At 39.5% G+C, this 17,641-nt stretch overlaps 1 protein-coding gene across 4 annotated transcripts in view; it reads left to right on the top strand.

Annotated features, from left to right (window-relative positions):
- Positions 1 to 17,641, top strand: part of PARD3B (par-3 family cell polarity regulator beta) — a 1,305,457-nt gene that overhangs the window by 1,263,848 nt on the left and 23,968 nt on the right. Inside the window, exon 24 of one of the 4 annotated variants that reach the window (XM_078147494.1) lies at positions 5,187 to 5,247. The exons of the other annotated variants lie outside the window; for them this stretch is intronic. Coding sequence (XP_078003620.1) covers positions 5,187 to 5,220 — 34 coding nt within the window. The 3' untranslated portion in view covers positions 5,221 to 5,247. The remainder of the gene's footprint in view (positions 1 to 5,186; positions 5,248 to 17,641) is intronic. 4 annotated transcript variants of the gene reach the window in all.

The following is a 17,641-nucleotide window of genomic DNA, read 5'->3' as shown; positions in this document are numbered from 1 at the left end:
TGGTCAATCAGAAAGTGTGTTCTGCCCTGATGGGACTGGTCTGTTTATGGTGGCTAAAAGATTGCAATATGTGTCCCCAGGGACACTTCGGTAAATATTAGTTTTCTAAGGGTTAATCTATTCTGATGAATCATTTAATAGGAATGAGAATTACAGGGCCTCTTCTTGCCTCAGGAAGGATCCAGCAGATATTTATTTAAATGGAGAGCAGTTGTAGAGAAAGGTGAGAAGACATGGAAACTGGGAGCTGTTCCCCAGAAGCTCAGCATGGGATGAGGGCAGGGAGTGGTAATTGATATCCTCAGGTTTCACAACAGCTGAAGCAACAGAGCCAAGTTGGTCACTTATCCAGGTTCAACTGTCCAAAGAAAACGTGGGGAAGGCTTCGTTGGCTGCCACACTCCAACTTTAAGGGTAAATCTAGGGAATGTAGTCTGCCATGGTTGGTCCCCCATCTTCTTGGGGAACCGAATGAACCAAGCCGTCAGAACCCTTTGGCAGAAGCATGTGAAGAGAAACACGGGCATTTCAGTGGTAGGGCATGTTTCATACCCAGAAATAGAGGGAGTAGAAAGTGATTTCACAGCTCAGGAAAATCTTTAGAACAGCAAAGATGAGTGTGCATCTTAGGAAATTCATACCAAAGCAGTTGGAGCCAGCATTATGAACTGAGTGATTTTTTTTGCAACTAAGCACACATTATCTTGGCCATGCATATCATTTATTTACAAAGTAAGACAAGTTTGTGGTTTAACCACCTTGACAAGTTCTATATCTGTCTTAGCTCTCCACTCACTTTAATATTCCATTCTTTATTTACGATGATATCCTCCCATTACAGACCAGGCAGTGCAATTGTAATAAATCTCCATAAAAAGCCCATTCAAGTTCCAAGTTACCATGGGCTTAATATGAGCAAGAACAATTTGAAAACATATATTGATTGTGCTTTTTTATGGACTGTATGAGAGGCTTAACTCAGGACTTCTTTCATTTTTACTGAATTGAATCTCAACCTTAATGTCAACTTAACATAATTCTTTCATGTGAACAACCATTCTTCTCTCCCTCCTCACCACACATCCAAGTAGGGCTACTCTGGTGAAAAATTACTCAAGAATTCCCTTCATCACAGAGATTTCATCAGAAATATTTCTTCTTTTTTTTTTAAGTAGACAATGGAAAACATTCCATTTCCCATTACTTGCCTTCTTTGTATGTTGCCGTAAGACATAAATGGAAGTTATAATTACATTGGCAGTTTGGAGGCAGAATAAAAATTATTTGCAATCCAGTGTTTCATTTTTTAAAAAAATCAAAGCAAAACCTTTAACCCTGATTTTTTTCTACCATATGGTATTTTATTTTGAGTCTCCTTATTGAGAGACAAGTTGTACTTTATTTAACATCAAAGTTTTATAAGTATAAAAAAAATTCTGCCCTGCCCACTGAATGCTGTTGTGCACTCTTAAGTAGGCAGAGCTGTATGACCCATTTCCAATATGAAAAGATGCTCTCAAATTCTCACTAAGTGGTACAATGGAAAGAACTTTGGGTCTGGGATCAGGAACCCTGGGTTCAAATCCTCCTTCTTCCACTGACATCAGGCAAGTCACCTAACTTCTCTGGCCCTTAGTTTCATCATCTGTGAGGGGGTTGAATTATATTTAATTGAATTCAATAAGTATTCATTAAATGCCAGCAGGCAGGAAAGAGAACAAGTAATTTGTTGTTATTCAGTCATTTCAGTCACATCCAACTCTTTGTGACCACATTGTGTGGTTTTCTTGGCAAAGGTACTGGACTGGTTTGCCATTTCCTTCTCCAGTTCATTTTACAGAGGAGGAAAACTGAGGCAAACAGAGTTCATTGACTTGCCCAGCGGCACACAGCTAGTAAATGTCTGACGCTAGATTTGAACTCAGGTCTTCCTGGCTCCAGGCCCAGAGCTCTATCCACTGCCACCTACCTAACAGGCAATTTATTAAGTGTCTATCATGTGCCAGGCACTGTGTTAAACACTTTACAAATATCTCATCTGATCTTCAAAACCCTGTGAGGTAGGTACTATTATGTCCATTTTACAATTAAGGAAACTGAGGCAGGCAGAAGCAAAGTGATTTGTACAGCATCACACAGCTAGGAAGTGTCTGAGGCAAAATATGAATTCATCTTCCTGACTCAAGGCCCAGCACTCTATGCACTGCCACCTGGCTGCCTCAGCTAGATTGCTCACACAAGCCATATCTAAGGCACTATACTAGACGTTGGAAATGAAAAGAGAACATCTCTGCTTCTTGAAGGGCTTATATTTTAGGAGAAAGGGGAGAAAGAACATGTGCCTACAAGCAAGTAAATGCAAAATAAAACATAGTAATTTCAGCATGAGGAGAGACGACCTCCAAGCTCTCTCCTAGCTCTAAATATGTGAGGTTACATGTAAAAAAAGGTAAAAACTGTTTTCCTCCCTTTCCATTGGCTATAATAATAATAATAATAATAATAATAATAATAATAATAGTAACAATTCACATCTATGTTATGGTTTAAAAGTACTTTACAGCATTTTCCTATTTGATAATATAAAAACATAGGTACAAATTGCAAAATAGACTGGTGTATAAGATGTGATTGTAACTTTAGTTTTGATGCAATTACAAAAGAGAGATAAGAGAAGACTTGTATGAACTGAGTAGAACCAGGAAAACTATTTATCCAAAGACCACAGCACTATAATGTAAACAACTTTGAAAGACTTCAGAACTCTTATCAATGCAATGAGCGGCCATGTTTCCAAGGGACTGGTGATAAAGCATGCACCTCTGTGTTGGGAAACAGTGAACTGCCGTTACAGAATGAGACATGCATTTCCAGACATGATTATTGTAATACAAATTTGCTTTGCTTGATCCTACTTTTGTTATGGGGCAGGACAAGTATTGTTGGGGAAAGAGAGGGAAGTAATGATAGGAACATAAAAAAAGGTTAAGAGGAAAGAAAAGAGAATAAATAAAACATTTAAAAGTACTCAGAGGGTTCAGAAGAGGACGTACTTATAGGACCAGGTTGGTGCCACCATGTTAAATTAATGCATGTTAGTAAGAATAAGCTCTATGAAGTAAATCTGGAGTTTCATAGACAAACCTAATTTTCTTTCCTTTGTGTGTGGAAACATTCATGTTTTTGGATGATTTTCTAGTTTGTAATAAAAAAGGAAGAAAGAGGGAAACCTTGTGAGACGAATTGGCCATAGGCTCAGAGGATGTGAGAAGAATTGGCCATAGACTCTTTCAATTGCAACTTGTGTGACCGTAGGCACATCACCTAACTTGTCTTCACCTCAGTTTCTTTATTTGTTAAATAGAAAAGTTGAACTAGGTGACTGAAATGGGGTCACAAAGAGCCGGGCGTGACTGAAAGACAACTAAGCAAATTGTTATCACTCTTACAAATATTGTAATCTTTGTCTCATCTTTTTTGATGGTCTTTAGATAGAAACAGACCAAGGACAAGTTACTATCCTGCTATTGCTCTTTTGCATTTAATGCTCTGTGGACTGCTATAAAGGTAGAAAAAAATAACTGTTTCTTGTAACTTTTTTAAAGTTGGGTTGGAAAAGATGAGCATCTTTTGCAGACTCTATAAAAACATCTTCAGAACGGCTCCAGTAGCAGATGAGACAATGGGGACATCATGTACTTCATCCTGTTCCCCCATGGTTTTAATTTCTTCTCCTAGACCTCTGTGTTTTGAAAGCATTTTATACCATGTAGCTTAGAGATTATACGGATTCAGTAGAGAGGCAGATATTTTGAAAATGTTGTTCTTAAATTAAATTATGTCTGAAAGTTTAGTTTGTGTGTTGAATTCTCAAGGTTATGTTGAGGGTTATCTTTGTAGTATAGGAGTTTATCATCTGTTAGTTTAGAATGCATAGCAAGCTTCCAGTGTATAATTCTAGCCCTCTAAACATATATTCTTAGGTGTCTGCCAGAGGCTAAATTTTTGCAACCTCAAGTGATACATGTTGCATAATCTCTATCATTCTATTACATAATCTTCACTAATCAATAATTCTGGGCTCCTTCAGACTGACCTTCCTGTATTTCTTAGTGGCAATGATCTGATCCTGAATAACTCTTCAATTCTATAAACATACTTACATGACCCAGCATTTTCTCTAAGAGTCTTTGTTGATATATTTTTGATTGAGTTCATGTGGATGTCACAGCCCATGGAGCATCTTTGGGTTCTACTGTTGTATCTTAACTCTCTTTTGTAGGCTTAGTTACCTGTGACAAATTATACATAGATATGGATATAAATATAGATAGATAGGTATAGATACATATCTACATACATACAGATAGATATAGATATATACATACACACACATATACCTATGCATACGTAGGTATATGTGTGTGTATGTATATACATGTTGTCAGCCTTTACTCATTTCTTTTGTGCAATGATATTTTTAGTGCTGGGTTTTTTTTTTTCTGATGTTGATATAGGTTTACAGAGACAACACAGGGTGGGAGAAAAGGCAGGAAACTCAGAGGACACGAGTTCAAATACTGACTCTGTCCCTTATTACTTGCATTACCTTATGCAAGTTACTTAACCTCTTGAGGGTCTTAGTTTCCTCACCTGTAAAATGAAGTAATTGATCCATAAGGGTCCTTTTCCAGTTCTAGAGCTAGGATCCTGTAGTCTCCTTTAATCCCCACAACAATGCAGTGAGCTTAGTAATATGGGTATTATTATCACCACTTTGTAGATGAAAGAAGGAGGCTAGGAGAGAAATTGAGTTGCCCAGGGCCACCCAGCCACTGAGTGTTTAAAGCAGGATTTGAACCTTAATCTTCCTGACTCCGGCTCTAGTACTCTCTTCACCTACATCATGCTGCTTCCTATTTCTAAAATCCCCACTGGAGGGGCAGCTAGGTGGCGCAGTGGATAGAGCACTGGACCTGAAGTCAGAAGGACCTGAGTTCAAATCTGGATTCAGACCAGACACTTGACACTTACTAGCTGTGTGACCCTGGGCAAGTCACTTAATCCCAATTGCCTAAAAAAATAAAATAAAATCCCCACTGGAAAAAAAAATAAGCCCAGGAGATCTGATAGCATTCATCAGCAAAGAAGCACTATCAAACCACTTGTCTCCTTCCTTTCTTCAGCTCTGTACCTGTTTTTGAGTTTTTCTGGGACTGAGACAAGCAACAAACTAATTAAAGCCAGGTAAGTGTCCAAAACAGGAGGGGTAGACTTCAGGGAGGACAGAAGAGAGAAAAGTCAAGAGGGAAGAGGAAAAAAGGGAAACCAGGAGAGAACTTTCTCAGGCATTCTATACTCAAGGGATAAGAAAGTGCTGCCCTGGTCCATAATCTGTTTCATGAACCTTCATTTTCAATGGCATTTTAGTTTGCTCTGGGGAGATTCTATTTGTATTAAGTCCTATGGGCTTCCTAATTAGAACAGGGGGATTCTTTCACCACAAGCAATTTTTCACAGCTTGCGTGTATATTTTTTTTTTCACAAAAAGGTTTTATTGTAACAGGATGTCACAAAGCAGGAGAGCAATTGTGGTTGAGATGACATGGTACATTCATCGCAAACTCCAATTTTCCACTGCCTGTGTCTACCCCCAAAGAACTCCTTTCAAACCTCAAATTTCTCATACTTATTATCAATTCAGAAGGTAATTTCTTCTTAAAGAAAATGTGTTCCACAATTGTGAGTTCCCCAGACATAAGTGATTGGAATTTTTCCAGACATGAAATAAATTTTTCAGGTGTGGATTTTGTGTGTCTTCTACAGTGGTTTGGCATAATAACTGAATGAGTATGTGATCCTTAACAAGGAATACATGCTGGGCTAAACCTGAAATGGTGAGAGAGAAAGAGAGAGAGAGAGAGAGGGAGAGAGAGAGAGAGAGAGAGAGAGAGAGAGAGAGAGAGAGAGAGAGAGAGAGAGAGAGAGAGAGAGAGAGAGGCAGTGAACAAGTGAATGGAACAGGCTACCAGTTTTCCCTTCATGTTTCAATTTTTACTCATATAACTATCCAAATAAAGATAGCATAACATAGTTGAATGGAGTGTTTGTTGGACTAAAAAGCAAGAAGCCCTGGGTGCATATGTGGCCTCTGACAATAGCCTTATGACCCTAGGGAAGTTACATAATGTTTGTGTGACTCAGTCAGTACCTTAGGGCATATGTACTACATCAATCTTTGTTGATCGAATTACCTACCACATGGGGAGGTCCCTATGTTGATGAAGTGGGAGCTCTTTTAGTACTTGCATATATCTAGCAGATGGATAGATAGATAGATAGATAGATAGATAGATAGATAGATAGATAGATAGATAGATAGCTCTATGCCATGTCGTGTCAGTCATTTTTAAATACATCCAATTCTTCATGCCCCATTTGGGGTTTTCTTGGAAAAGACACTGTAGTATTTTGCCATTTCCTTCTCCAGCTCATTTTTTACAGAGGGAACTGAGGTAAAGAGGTTTGAGTGACTTGACCAGGGTCACACAGCTAGTAAGTGTCTGAGGCCAGCTTTGAACTCAGAAAGATGAGTCTTCCTAACTCAAGGCTCCATTCTATCCACTGTACCACCTAGTTGCCCCAGATAGCTCTATATATCTCAGCTATGGATATATGTGCATAGATCGATATAGATGTATAGATATAGAAGTAGTCATCCATCCATATTTACATACAGAAGGAGGGAGAGAAAAGAAAGACAAGAAGGTGCAGTATGCAATGGATGGAATGCTGGGTCTTCAAATCCTGTCACAGATACTTTCTACCTGTGAGAGCCTGGGCAAGTCACTTTATCTGTCTTCCTGGTTTCCGCCTATGGAAAAGGAGGATAATAAAAGCACCTACTTTCCAAGATCCTTATGAGGATTCAATGAAACAAAATTTGCCAAGGGTTTTACAGACCTTAAGGTACTGTATAAATGCTGGCTATTGTTATTAGATGTAGATATATACATTGGAATTGTCATTTACTGTTCCCTGTCAAGCTGTCATCCCCGTTCAGATACCCATGATTCTCTCTCTCCTCCTTGACTTTTGAAGTAACACAAAAGAGACCCCAAGACCTGCAGCTTTCTGCTTTACCTCAGCGGCTGTAGTTCCCAAGATTGCGGACTGTGAAGAACACTGTTTGTTATTCAAGTAAATATCCTCTGTCTTATTATGACTCTGTTACAAAATCAGCATGCCAAAGGAGAAGATTATTATCTCACCAAAGTCAGGATATTCAAACCAATCGTTCCCACAGCAACTATAACTCTAGTCACATCGCAAACAGTATATACAAACAGAGATACAGAATAGCAGAGGAGAAGCTAATAAAGGCACGATGCCTCTGCCACTGTTAGAAAGAGGAGCAGGGCTGGAGGGGCTTCTCCCAAGAGGAGGAAGCCTCATTTGGCTCCAGAGCTTCTGGACAGGTGGGAATTTACTTCTCCCATTGTATGCCTGGCCTCTTTTCCCACAAAAGATCCAGAGGACGATGAAGTGGTCAATACTAAAGAGGGAAGAAAATTGCAGTAGTTTTTTTTTCACCTCCTCCAGCTCTGGAAAGAAGACATGTTCCCAGCTGTCCCACCCTGAATCAACATTCAATAGATAAGCTTTTTCTAAAGGTTTCTAAAGTGAGTGGTCATACAGCCTTTTTATTCCCCTATTCCCCAGTTTGGTACTCCGTCTTTGGTCCGTCTAATTCTCCTCCTCCCTAAATACTTGTCTCCCCATCCCCCACACCCACTGGCCCAGAGCCAGCTTTTAAAAATTATTAGGCTTTCTCCCCAGACTAACTGTATTAGGGAAAATGGAGAAGAGAAGAAAGATGCAAAGGGGAGAGAGAAGTCGCTGGTTTGTTTTGGTTTCTGTTTTTGTTTTTGTTTTTTTTGTTTTTTTACAATCACAAGAAATGGAATGAAATGAATGTCCAACAAAAAGAATTGGAATGGCATCCTTCTAATTGCCCTTCCTGTTGTCTCTGATACACATGCCTCAAAGGAGATGCAGACTAGTCCACTATCTTCTTCCAGCATGAATTCCAATGAAAAACAAAGATAAAAGAGGGATGAGGTATGCTAAATTTCTTTTGAGACCCTTCCTGACTTTGCTTTGGTCTGATGCCTATCTTCTATTAGGCTTTGGGTATGTGAACATATGACTTACTTATATTCCCATACATGCCCTTTTGTTAGTCTTATACATAAATTAACTTAGGGGAAAAAACATGTTAACCCAATGATAAAGTAAATTTGTAAACTGGAGCTTCCCCACTGTGGTACTCTCAGTCAGGTATATCCAGGTTCATAGTTATCTTGGGTCTAGTCATCTATTTAAATTCATAGCTACAAGCCCCCACTGATGTGTGTCTGTTTATGCAAGACCCAGCCAGATGATAAAAGAATTAAACTGAAAAGGCATTTAATGAAATAAAATAACAAGATAACAACAAACAATTAATTCAGGTATTAAATGCTCTTACTTCCCATTTCCAAATGGTTAGTACCCACTTCATGGCTATTTCCCAAATATTAATCAATGACAAACAAAAGTTTATAAAACTGCATGAATTTTACTAACATGGGCTTCTAAAACCATAAACTAAAAATACTGACTCTTTTTCCTCTTCTACATCCAATTCCTCTTACCCCTTGTTTCTTCCTCCCCAGCTCCTGGTCTTTAGTTACTGAGCCTCCAAAAGCCAAACCCATAGTGTGGCCAGTAGTCCTCAAAAGAAAACGTAAAGGTACCTTGGCAGTCTGCTATATGTTTGGGACAGGAAACACTAATTTAGGGTAGCATAGTGGAAGATTTTAAAGCTGAGGTGAAAAGTTTTTTTCTTGTGTTATTCTATTATAACTTTGTATGTTTTGGTTTCCATACTCAAAAGTTTTTCTCCTTTAAAAAAGCAAACCCAAAAAAACTCTTGACTCTGCAATTAGAGGCTGCTGCCACCAGATAGAAGTAGGTAACATGAAGCATAAATTCATACTCAAAACTTAGGCTTATAGGCATGGTTAATGAAAAAGTAGCACATTCTCCTGTTATCTATCTATTTATCTATTTTGTATATACACATATGTATGTATATGTATGTGTATTTGCATATGTATGTATAGTACATGTACATGTATATAGGGTAGCTAGGTGGTACAGTGGATAGAGCTCTGGGCCTGAAGTCAGGAAGACCTAAGTTCAAATCTAGCATCAGACATTTACTAGCTGTGTGACCCTGGGCAAGTCACTTAACCCTGTTTGCCTCAGCTTCCTCATCTGTAAAATGAGTTAGAAAAGGGAATGGTAAACTACTCCAATATCTTTGCCAAGAAACCCCCAAATGGTGTCACAAAGAGTCAGACATAACTGAAATGACTAAACAACAAATATATGTATATATGTGTGTAACCCTTAGTCAAAGCAGTTGAAATACACTAGGGTCAAGAATGACAAAGAATAAGCTTTTTAATTAAGAAAAAAGTTTAAAAAATAATACTTTTGTTCTCATTGTTATGCATTACAACTTAATCTAACTGCTGATCTTATCCTCAGACTGAATTGAAAGCTTTTTTCTAACTCAACCTAAATCTCCATCTCCCTTTGGAAGCTTATCCAATCCTAGGATTTGGTGTCAAAAGCCCTTGTAGTCTCTCACAGCTGCTAGCCTGGAGTTTCTAAGGGAGAATCTATTCCCCATCCCCTCTCTTCCTCCCCTCTCCCCTTCTCTAATGGCCACCACCTTACTCCCTACTTTTTTAAACTCCTTTGTAATGTGGTTTCCAGCCCTAATGCAGACTAAGATCGCCTTGCCCTAGGTGGCTGTAGTCTTGCCCTGACTCATTTTGAGCCTCTAAACTAAAACCTCTGGATCTTTTTTTAAATCGCTACCTTGCCACAACTCCCCCAACTTATATATATGAGGTTGACTTTTTTTAGAACCCAATGGTAGGGTCTTATTCCTGTTAAATTCCATCATACTAGTTGTCTGGATATTTTTGGATGCTGACTCTATAATGAGAGAGGCAGTGGGGGATAATGCAAGGAGGGCTGGGTTTTGATTCAAAGGACCTGAATTTACAATCCTGGTTCTTCCACTTATCACCTGTGCAGGTTTAGGCAGTTCACTTCTTTGATGGTGAGCTCTTTGAGGACAGGAACTGTCTTTTGCCTTTCTTTAATCGCATCCCTAGGTACTAGCACAGTGCTGGCACCATAGTAGGCACTTAATAAATGTTTATTGTCTGACCTATCTGGGTCTCAGTTTCCTCATCTGTAAAATGAAGGGGTTGGATTAGATGACCTCTAAAAATCCCTTCCAATTCTCAGTCTATGATCTTAGGATCTTTTTGGCTCCTGACTGACATCCAATTTGTGGTCTGTTCTTCCTAGCTTTCTGTCATCTGTGGATCTGACAAGCATACAAAAATGCCTTCAACAAAGCCATTGATAAAAATGTTGAATAGCTCCAGGCTAAGGATAAATTGCTAGAGCCCTCCACTAGACACTTTATTCCAAGTTGATGTTAAACCATTCATGACTTCTCTTTGTGTTGTTGATTCTATCCATTCCAAATCGAACTAGACTATTGTCTAGCTAGTCAACATCTCTCCATCTCATCCACAGGGATAGCACAAAAAAATTGTCAGATGCTTTGCCAAAATCATTGTAAACTATCTATTCTTGCTCTGATCTGCCAGTCCAATAAGTAACCCTGGAAATTAAGTTAATCTTACCCTACCTATTCCTTCCTAATGAAGCCATATTAGCTCTTTGGGATCATGATTTCCTTTAAATGTTTTATTGATGCCTTTTGTCATTATTTCTCTGTGTTAGGGGGCTGGGCTGGGTAGGGACTTCTGTTAAATTGGCTCTCTCCCCTACCTTTGCTGAAATGATAGGACACAGTGGACAGGTAGCAGAAACAAAAGGGTAGAAGGATGGTGCCCCTTTCAGAGTCTGAGTGGTCAAATTTACAAAGGGGTTTACCCTTCTCAGACCTTGAGTGACAGGCATGAGTGGCCTATTCATTGCTTATAAATCTTGAGTGGTCTGTTTGTATATGGAAGGGACAGGAAACTGAGGACTGGCAAAGAAAATAGGCCTCACCTAGTGCCCTTTTTTCTGCGCACTCACCAAACAGGTGACTAAGCCCCTGCTAATTGTGGTGGTGGAGTCAGTGAAGAAGAGAGTCAGGTCTGGAGAAAGAACCCTCTCAATCAGTCAGTCAGTCAGTCAGGCAACAAACATTAATTAACTGTACTATGGTCTAGGGATATAAAGAAAAGCAAAAAACAAAAAGCAGTCTCTGCCCTCAAGGAGCTTACGTTTTAAAGCACTACCTTGGGACTTCTCTGACAGACTTCACCATACCATCCCTCTGGCTGAGTTCTCTTCCTCTGCCCTCACCAGCTTCCTTTTGTGTGTTATCTTCCTCTGTTAGATTGTAAGTTCCTTGAGAGCACGAACCATCTTTATTTTTTTGTATTTATATTCTCAGAGCTTAGCACAGTGCCTGCCGCACAGTGCACACAGTAGGCACTTAATAAATGTTGATTAATTGATTGATTAATGGGGAAAATAACATGTAAACAATTATGTGTGAACAAGATACATACAAGGTAAATTGGAGGTAATCTCAGAGGGAAGGCACTAGCAGTGGAGGGATCGTAAGAAAGGCCCCTTGTAGAAGGTGGGATTTAAGCTGAGTGTTGAAGGAAGCCAAGTGAGGCATTCTTCTCTTTCTCCTTCTTGTGACTGCCACAAAGGTAATTTTTTTTCTGTCCATCCTTCTGCCCCCAGTTAGCAATTTTATCTTGTATAAAGCAGTAGGAGATGCTGGGCCCTGCAAAGACCAGATCCAGGAAGTCAATTTTCCAAAAATTCCATTCATCAAGTTGAGTCAGCTAGAAGACTCCAGAGTCCTACCCCTGTAACTAGGACACTGTTGGGAAGCCAGACTGAGTTTCCTACTGGTCCCAGAATGAAGGCTCCTGTTCTTTCCCACAGTGCATAGTACTTTAGGCCCAGATGCCAGCTGAGCCAAAAAGCTGGAGACAGTGAAGACCATAACCAAACTTCAGAGCCTCATGGCCAAATCCAGAGCAGCTTTAGGGGTTCTGGGGCAAGGAATCACCTAACAGAGAACCCACAGCCAACAAAGAGCAGGGCAAGTATATCATGAGAAGACTAGGAACTTGTTTTTTTGTTGTTGTTCAGTCATGCCCAACTCTTTGTGACCCTGTAGACCATACTGTCCATAATGTTTTCTTGGCAAAAATACTGGAGTGATTTGCCATTTCTTTCTGCAGTGGATTACGGCAAACAGAGGTTAAGTGACTTGCCCAGGGTCACACAGCTAGTAAGTGTCTGAAGCCAAATTTGAACTCAAATCTTCCTGACTCCAGGCCCACTGCCCTATCCACTGGCCTTAGCCATATGTATTCCCTAGATGTGAGCCTTTCTACTTGTGCACATCCTTCCCCACTAGCTGCATGTGAATTTGCAGGAGAGTGAGCCCCAGGTTAATGTAGTAGATATTTTGTTATCAATGTTTTTGCCATGCCATTTTAGAGAATACCTTTGTATTGATCTAATTGTGTCCTTTGACTGCCTGTTGTTGTCGTTATTGTTGTTGCAATTTGTCCTTCATCCTCAAAGAGGACATCAGGGAGATGATGCTATGGCTTGCAAGTGAATTGGATTTAAGTGAGGGAGGGCTGTGCAGAGTCACCAGCCTCACTTTCTCCTTTGGAGCCATCTGGGTCCACTGGCCAGATATAGATCAGGATGACTGGAGATGGTCCTAGATGCAGTGGGAGGCCTTGGCCCTTTAAGCTAAGGTCTTTAACAGGTCTCGGTGACTGGTGAGAATTAAGGTAAACAAAATTTACTGGTATTGGCTTGTGAGCTGTAGTTTTAGGGAGTGTGGACCAGGAGAGTACTTTGAACTTTAAATCATCGCTCTCCGGGTGATTCAGCCTGCTAATGTGTGTTGCAAGGAGGTGAGGAGGAGAGGGAGAGATATCCCATATCCCAAAGCCAACACATTGTAGTTGTTTTTCACTATCATCCCCCCCACCCCGATTGAACCTGCCCTTGTGACAAAGTAAAACACAGTAAGAGAACCTGTCATACAATATACTCCATTTTTTTCCTAATACTACCCTATCCCTCTGCAGAAAGGGAGGAGGGATATTGTTCTCTTGTTTCTGTTTATTTTGCTCTGCATTAGTTCATATAAATTTTCCCACATTTCCCTCATATCCATTATTTCTTACTGCTCAGTAATATTCCATTACATTCACGTAAAGGGTTTGGTTTTGTTTTTTTAGCCATCCTCCAATTATTGGACAGTCAATGTTGCTTCATATTTTTATTGTGGTGTATGTTGCACCTTTGTTCTCTTGACTTCTTTGGGATATATCCTCGGTGGATGGATGCCTGGTGAATGATTTAGTCACCTAAATGAAATCTAGAATGGTTGGACCACTTCATAGCTCTAGCAACAGTGCCTCTGTGTGCCCATTGTGCCATATATGGCCTCTCCAATATTCCCATTTTTGACAATCATTTCCTTTTTGTGAACCATCCTTTTAATAATAAATTACATGCTTTTCAAGAATTGAAGTTTTCATAGAATAAAACTTCATAAATGAGCATTTAAAACATAAAATGTAAGGTTTTTAAATCAAGATTTCAAGTGTTTTCATTACATTTCTCAATGAAACAATATATAGAAATCATAATAAGACTTCTCTTTTTTTGACAATTAAAATCCTTCACAACCTGGTTCCAGCTCACTTTTCCAGATCTATAACACATTACTCCCCTTCACATCCTCCACATCCCAGCCAAAGTAGCCTGCTTGCTTTTCTTCTCATGTAACATTCCATCTCCTACCTCTGATTCTTAGCACAGCCTGTGCCCTCCACACCCCCACTATCCCTTCTTAGAATCCCTAGCATCCAGGGCCATCTCCAGTCATCCTGATCCTTATCTTGCCGCTGGACCCAAATGGTTCAGGAGAAAATATATTTGTGCTTTTTTCTTGCTATAGCTGCTCAGTTAATATCCTGTTATAAAAGTTAATTGATTTTAATTACTTTTTGATGATATTGTGAAGATGTTACTTGGTTAAACGATACTGTTGTTTAGTTGTTTCAGTCATGTACAGCTCTTGGTGACCCCATTTGGGGTTTTCCTGGTGAAGATACTGGAGTCATTTGCCATTTCCTTCTCCAGCTCATTTGACAGATGAGGCAAACAGGGTTAAGTGACTTACCCAGGGTCACCATAGAGACAGGATATGAACACAGGTCTTCCTGACTCCAGATCTAGGGCTCTATCCACTTCACCACCTAGCTGCCCTCAGGGGCCATCTCCAGTCATCCTGATCTTGCCACAGGACCCAGATGGCTCCAGGGGAGAGAGTGAGGCTGGTGACTTTGCACAGCCCTCCCTCACTTAAAGCCAACTCGCTTACAAGTCATAACATCACCTTCCTGATGTCATGGTCTTCTTTGAGAAGGTAGAACAAACAACAACAGCTTCCTTCCAAGCTCAACTCGAAAACCACCTTCTAATCTCTGCCTAGTACTCTCCATTACCCTTTATTTACTTTTTATATGTAATCTAATCACTTGCATTTGTAGGTGTTTACATTCTCCTGACAGAATGTAAACTCCTTAAGGGTAGAAATTGTTTCATTTTTATTCTGGGAGCCCCAGGGCCTAGCACAACACCTGCACATAGTGGGTGTTCAATGAATGCTTATTAATTGATAGATTGATCACACAGTTTGAGAGAATGCTGCTAATATCAAAGGCAACAACATAGACAATTTTACCAGGGCTGGATTTTACCATAAGTAACTTTGGCAGATATGCTAGAGATAGGAAAGACCCTGAGCCTAAATCTCGGCCCTACAGCTCTACCCCTCTTTGCTCCGGAGGCTTCCAACAGCCTATCATGTCCTCTGATTCTAAGTCCCACTCTTTCTTTGAGGCCTGGCTTGCAAACCAGTTCTCCCTTCCCCAAACACAAACAGTAATTCTTAGCAATCCCCCCTTCTTCTGAGCTCCTTATGGCCTGTTTGGCACTTAGCCCAGGCCATGGGCCAATGACTTTTCCTTATACTCTTGTCTCTCCAACTACATTGCTAACTCCTTGGAGTCAAGAAGGACAATGTTTTGTGCCTCCTTGTATAAATGCTTGGTTGATGAAAATAGAACTACACTTACAAAGACTATAAATTTGTTTCTTAGTGTCACCAAGAGAACAATTTGTATTTTTTTTTTGGATCAAGGTAAAGGTGGGAGCTTCCAACCAAACAGTGGCAGATAGGCAAGATCTCATTAACTGGGTTTATTTTTTTTTCCTTTAAAAAAGGCATTTGCTCCCCCAAAGCTATTCTTATGGAATGATGGATAGATTGATGGATAGTCCTCTAAGTGCCCCAGGCTTTCTTGCTGAACTAGTACTGTCCCAGCTCTCTCCCTAGCTCCCTTTCCAGTTTCTCCTTCCCATTAGCTGGAATGGGGAAGAAATCGCCACAGGAAGAAGAGACAGTGTATCCTCTCCACCTCCCTCCTGGCATTCATCCACAAGGCAGAAGCAGGAAAAGGAGAGTGACACAGCTTTCTGCTTATGCTCCAGAGTCTGAAACCTAAGTGACTGTCTAGATGACAAAAGAGAAATGCCCAGAAAGCCCCTCATTTCAGGCAAGATACAGAAAAGTTGTACATGTCAAAATGAAGTAATTTGTTTGTTTCTTCCATATATCACTCACTATTTAAGAAAGCATGTTGGTAGATGGGATTGTCAAATTCCATTCGGCTGGTTGGGGCATTTTTAGTTTTCTTTAAGGTTAAACTAAATAAATGAATGAATGGATGGATGGATGGATGGATGGATGGATGGATGGATGGATGAATAAATGAATGAATAAGTGGATGAATGAATGAACAAATGAATAAATGAATAAGTAAATGAATGAATGAATAAGTAAATAAATAAATGAATGAATGAATAAGTAAATAAATAAATAAATAAATGAAAAGACACAACAACACAGTGCTTGCTGGCTGTCTACTCTTGAAAGCCTCTAAAACTTCTGGGTGGCCTTGGGGCTGCAGGTTTCCCACCCCTGGCCCAGACCATATAACAATAGCTAACATTTATATAGTAATATAAAGTCAGCAAAATGTATTGCACATATTATCTCATTTCACCCTCACAACAACTCTGTAAGGCAAGTCCTATTATTATCGCTATTTTACAATTTCTAGACTTGCCTGTAGGTTAGCAGAATTTCAGTCCCCAAATTTTATATAGAAACCTTAATCTAATTAACTAAGTAGAAAATTCCCCACTGCTATTTTGAGGACTGTTAAGTACATTTTAAATAAAGAAAACAATTAAACAATTAGTTCATACCTCATCAAACTGCTTAATAAACTGATAATGGTTAATTATATAGAGTACTCATAAAATTCATCTAGTAGAAAGGTAAATCAGAGGGAGGGGGAGAAGGGGAAGAGAAAGGGGACAGGAGGATAGAGAAGTACTTTTGTTATAAGTAGGTGTTACCTTGTTAAGTGCCAGGACCAAAATTGTTTTCCTATCTATGGTGGTGTCTGTCTAGTAGTTTCTAATGGAGATTGTTAAAGTCTGGATCAGAACCCACTTTAATTGGAGCATATGCAGCCTCAGCATGACAGTACTACAATTCTTTTAATCTTTTTAGAAATTTTCCTCTCAGTTGGTCAAGATGGGTTTACATATTTTACTTCATTCTCACAACATTCTTGTGTGTGCTTAAAAAAATGGCAAATGTTATTGTACAGATTGGGAAACTGAGGCACAAAGATGATATTTAAAGTGGCTTAGTCATTCATATTCTCTGTGGCCTACCTTGAAAGGGAAATCAAGCACCTAGGATATATGGAACCCAGGGCCATAATGAGTTTCTGGTCATCATCAGACAATTCATTCTCCCCATCAACTCATTGTAAAGATTAATTATGGTCTTTTGTTGTTATTCAGTCTTTTCATTTGTGTCTGACTCTTCATGACCCCATTGGGGTTTTCTGGCAAAGATGTGGAACTGGTTTGCCATTTCCTTCTCCAGCTAATTATACAGATAAGGAAACTGAGGCAAACAGGGTTAAATGACTTGCCCAGGGTCATACAGCTAGTAAGTATCTGAGGCAGAATTTTAATTTAGGTCTTCCTGACTCTAGGCCTGAAGGTTTATGCATTTCACGGTCTAGCTGCCTATACATGCACATATACATATGTGTATACAAACACACATAGATGCTTGTATATGTGCATGTATACATATACATATATGTGCATTGTGTGTTGTAAATATTTATATATGTGTGTGTTTACATACACGTGTATGTAGGTATGCATGCATGTGTGCGTGTGCATATATTATGTATAACTAGGTAGTATAATAGATAAAACAAAGAACATGGAGCCAAGAAAACCTAAGTCCAAGTCATGCCTCAGATACCTGCTACCTCTGCGATCCTAGACAAGTCACTTAACTACTCTCAGACTCAATTTCCTCATCTGTAAAATAGGGATA

This window comes from Phascolarctos cinereus, unplaced genomic scaffold (genome assembly GCF_003287225.1).
Source record: "Phascolarctos cinereus isolate Bilbo 61053 unplaced genomic scaffold, phaCin_HiC Scaffold_7;HRSCAF=346, whole genome shotgun sequence".
Taxonomy (NCBI): domain Eukaryota; kingdom Metazoa; phylum Chordata; class Mammalia; order Diprotodontia; family Phascolarctidae; genus Phascolarctos; species Phascolarctos cinereus.
This window is presented reverse-complemented; position numbering and strand designations above follow the sequence as displayed.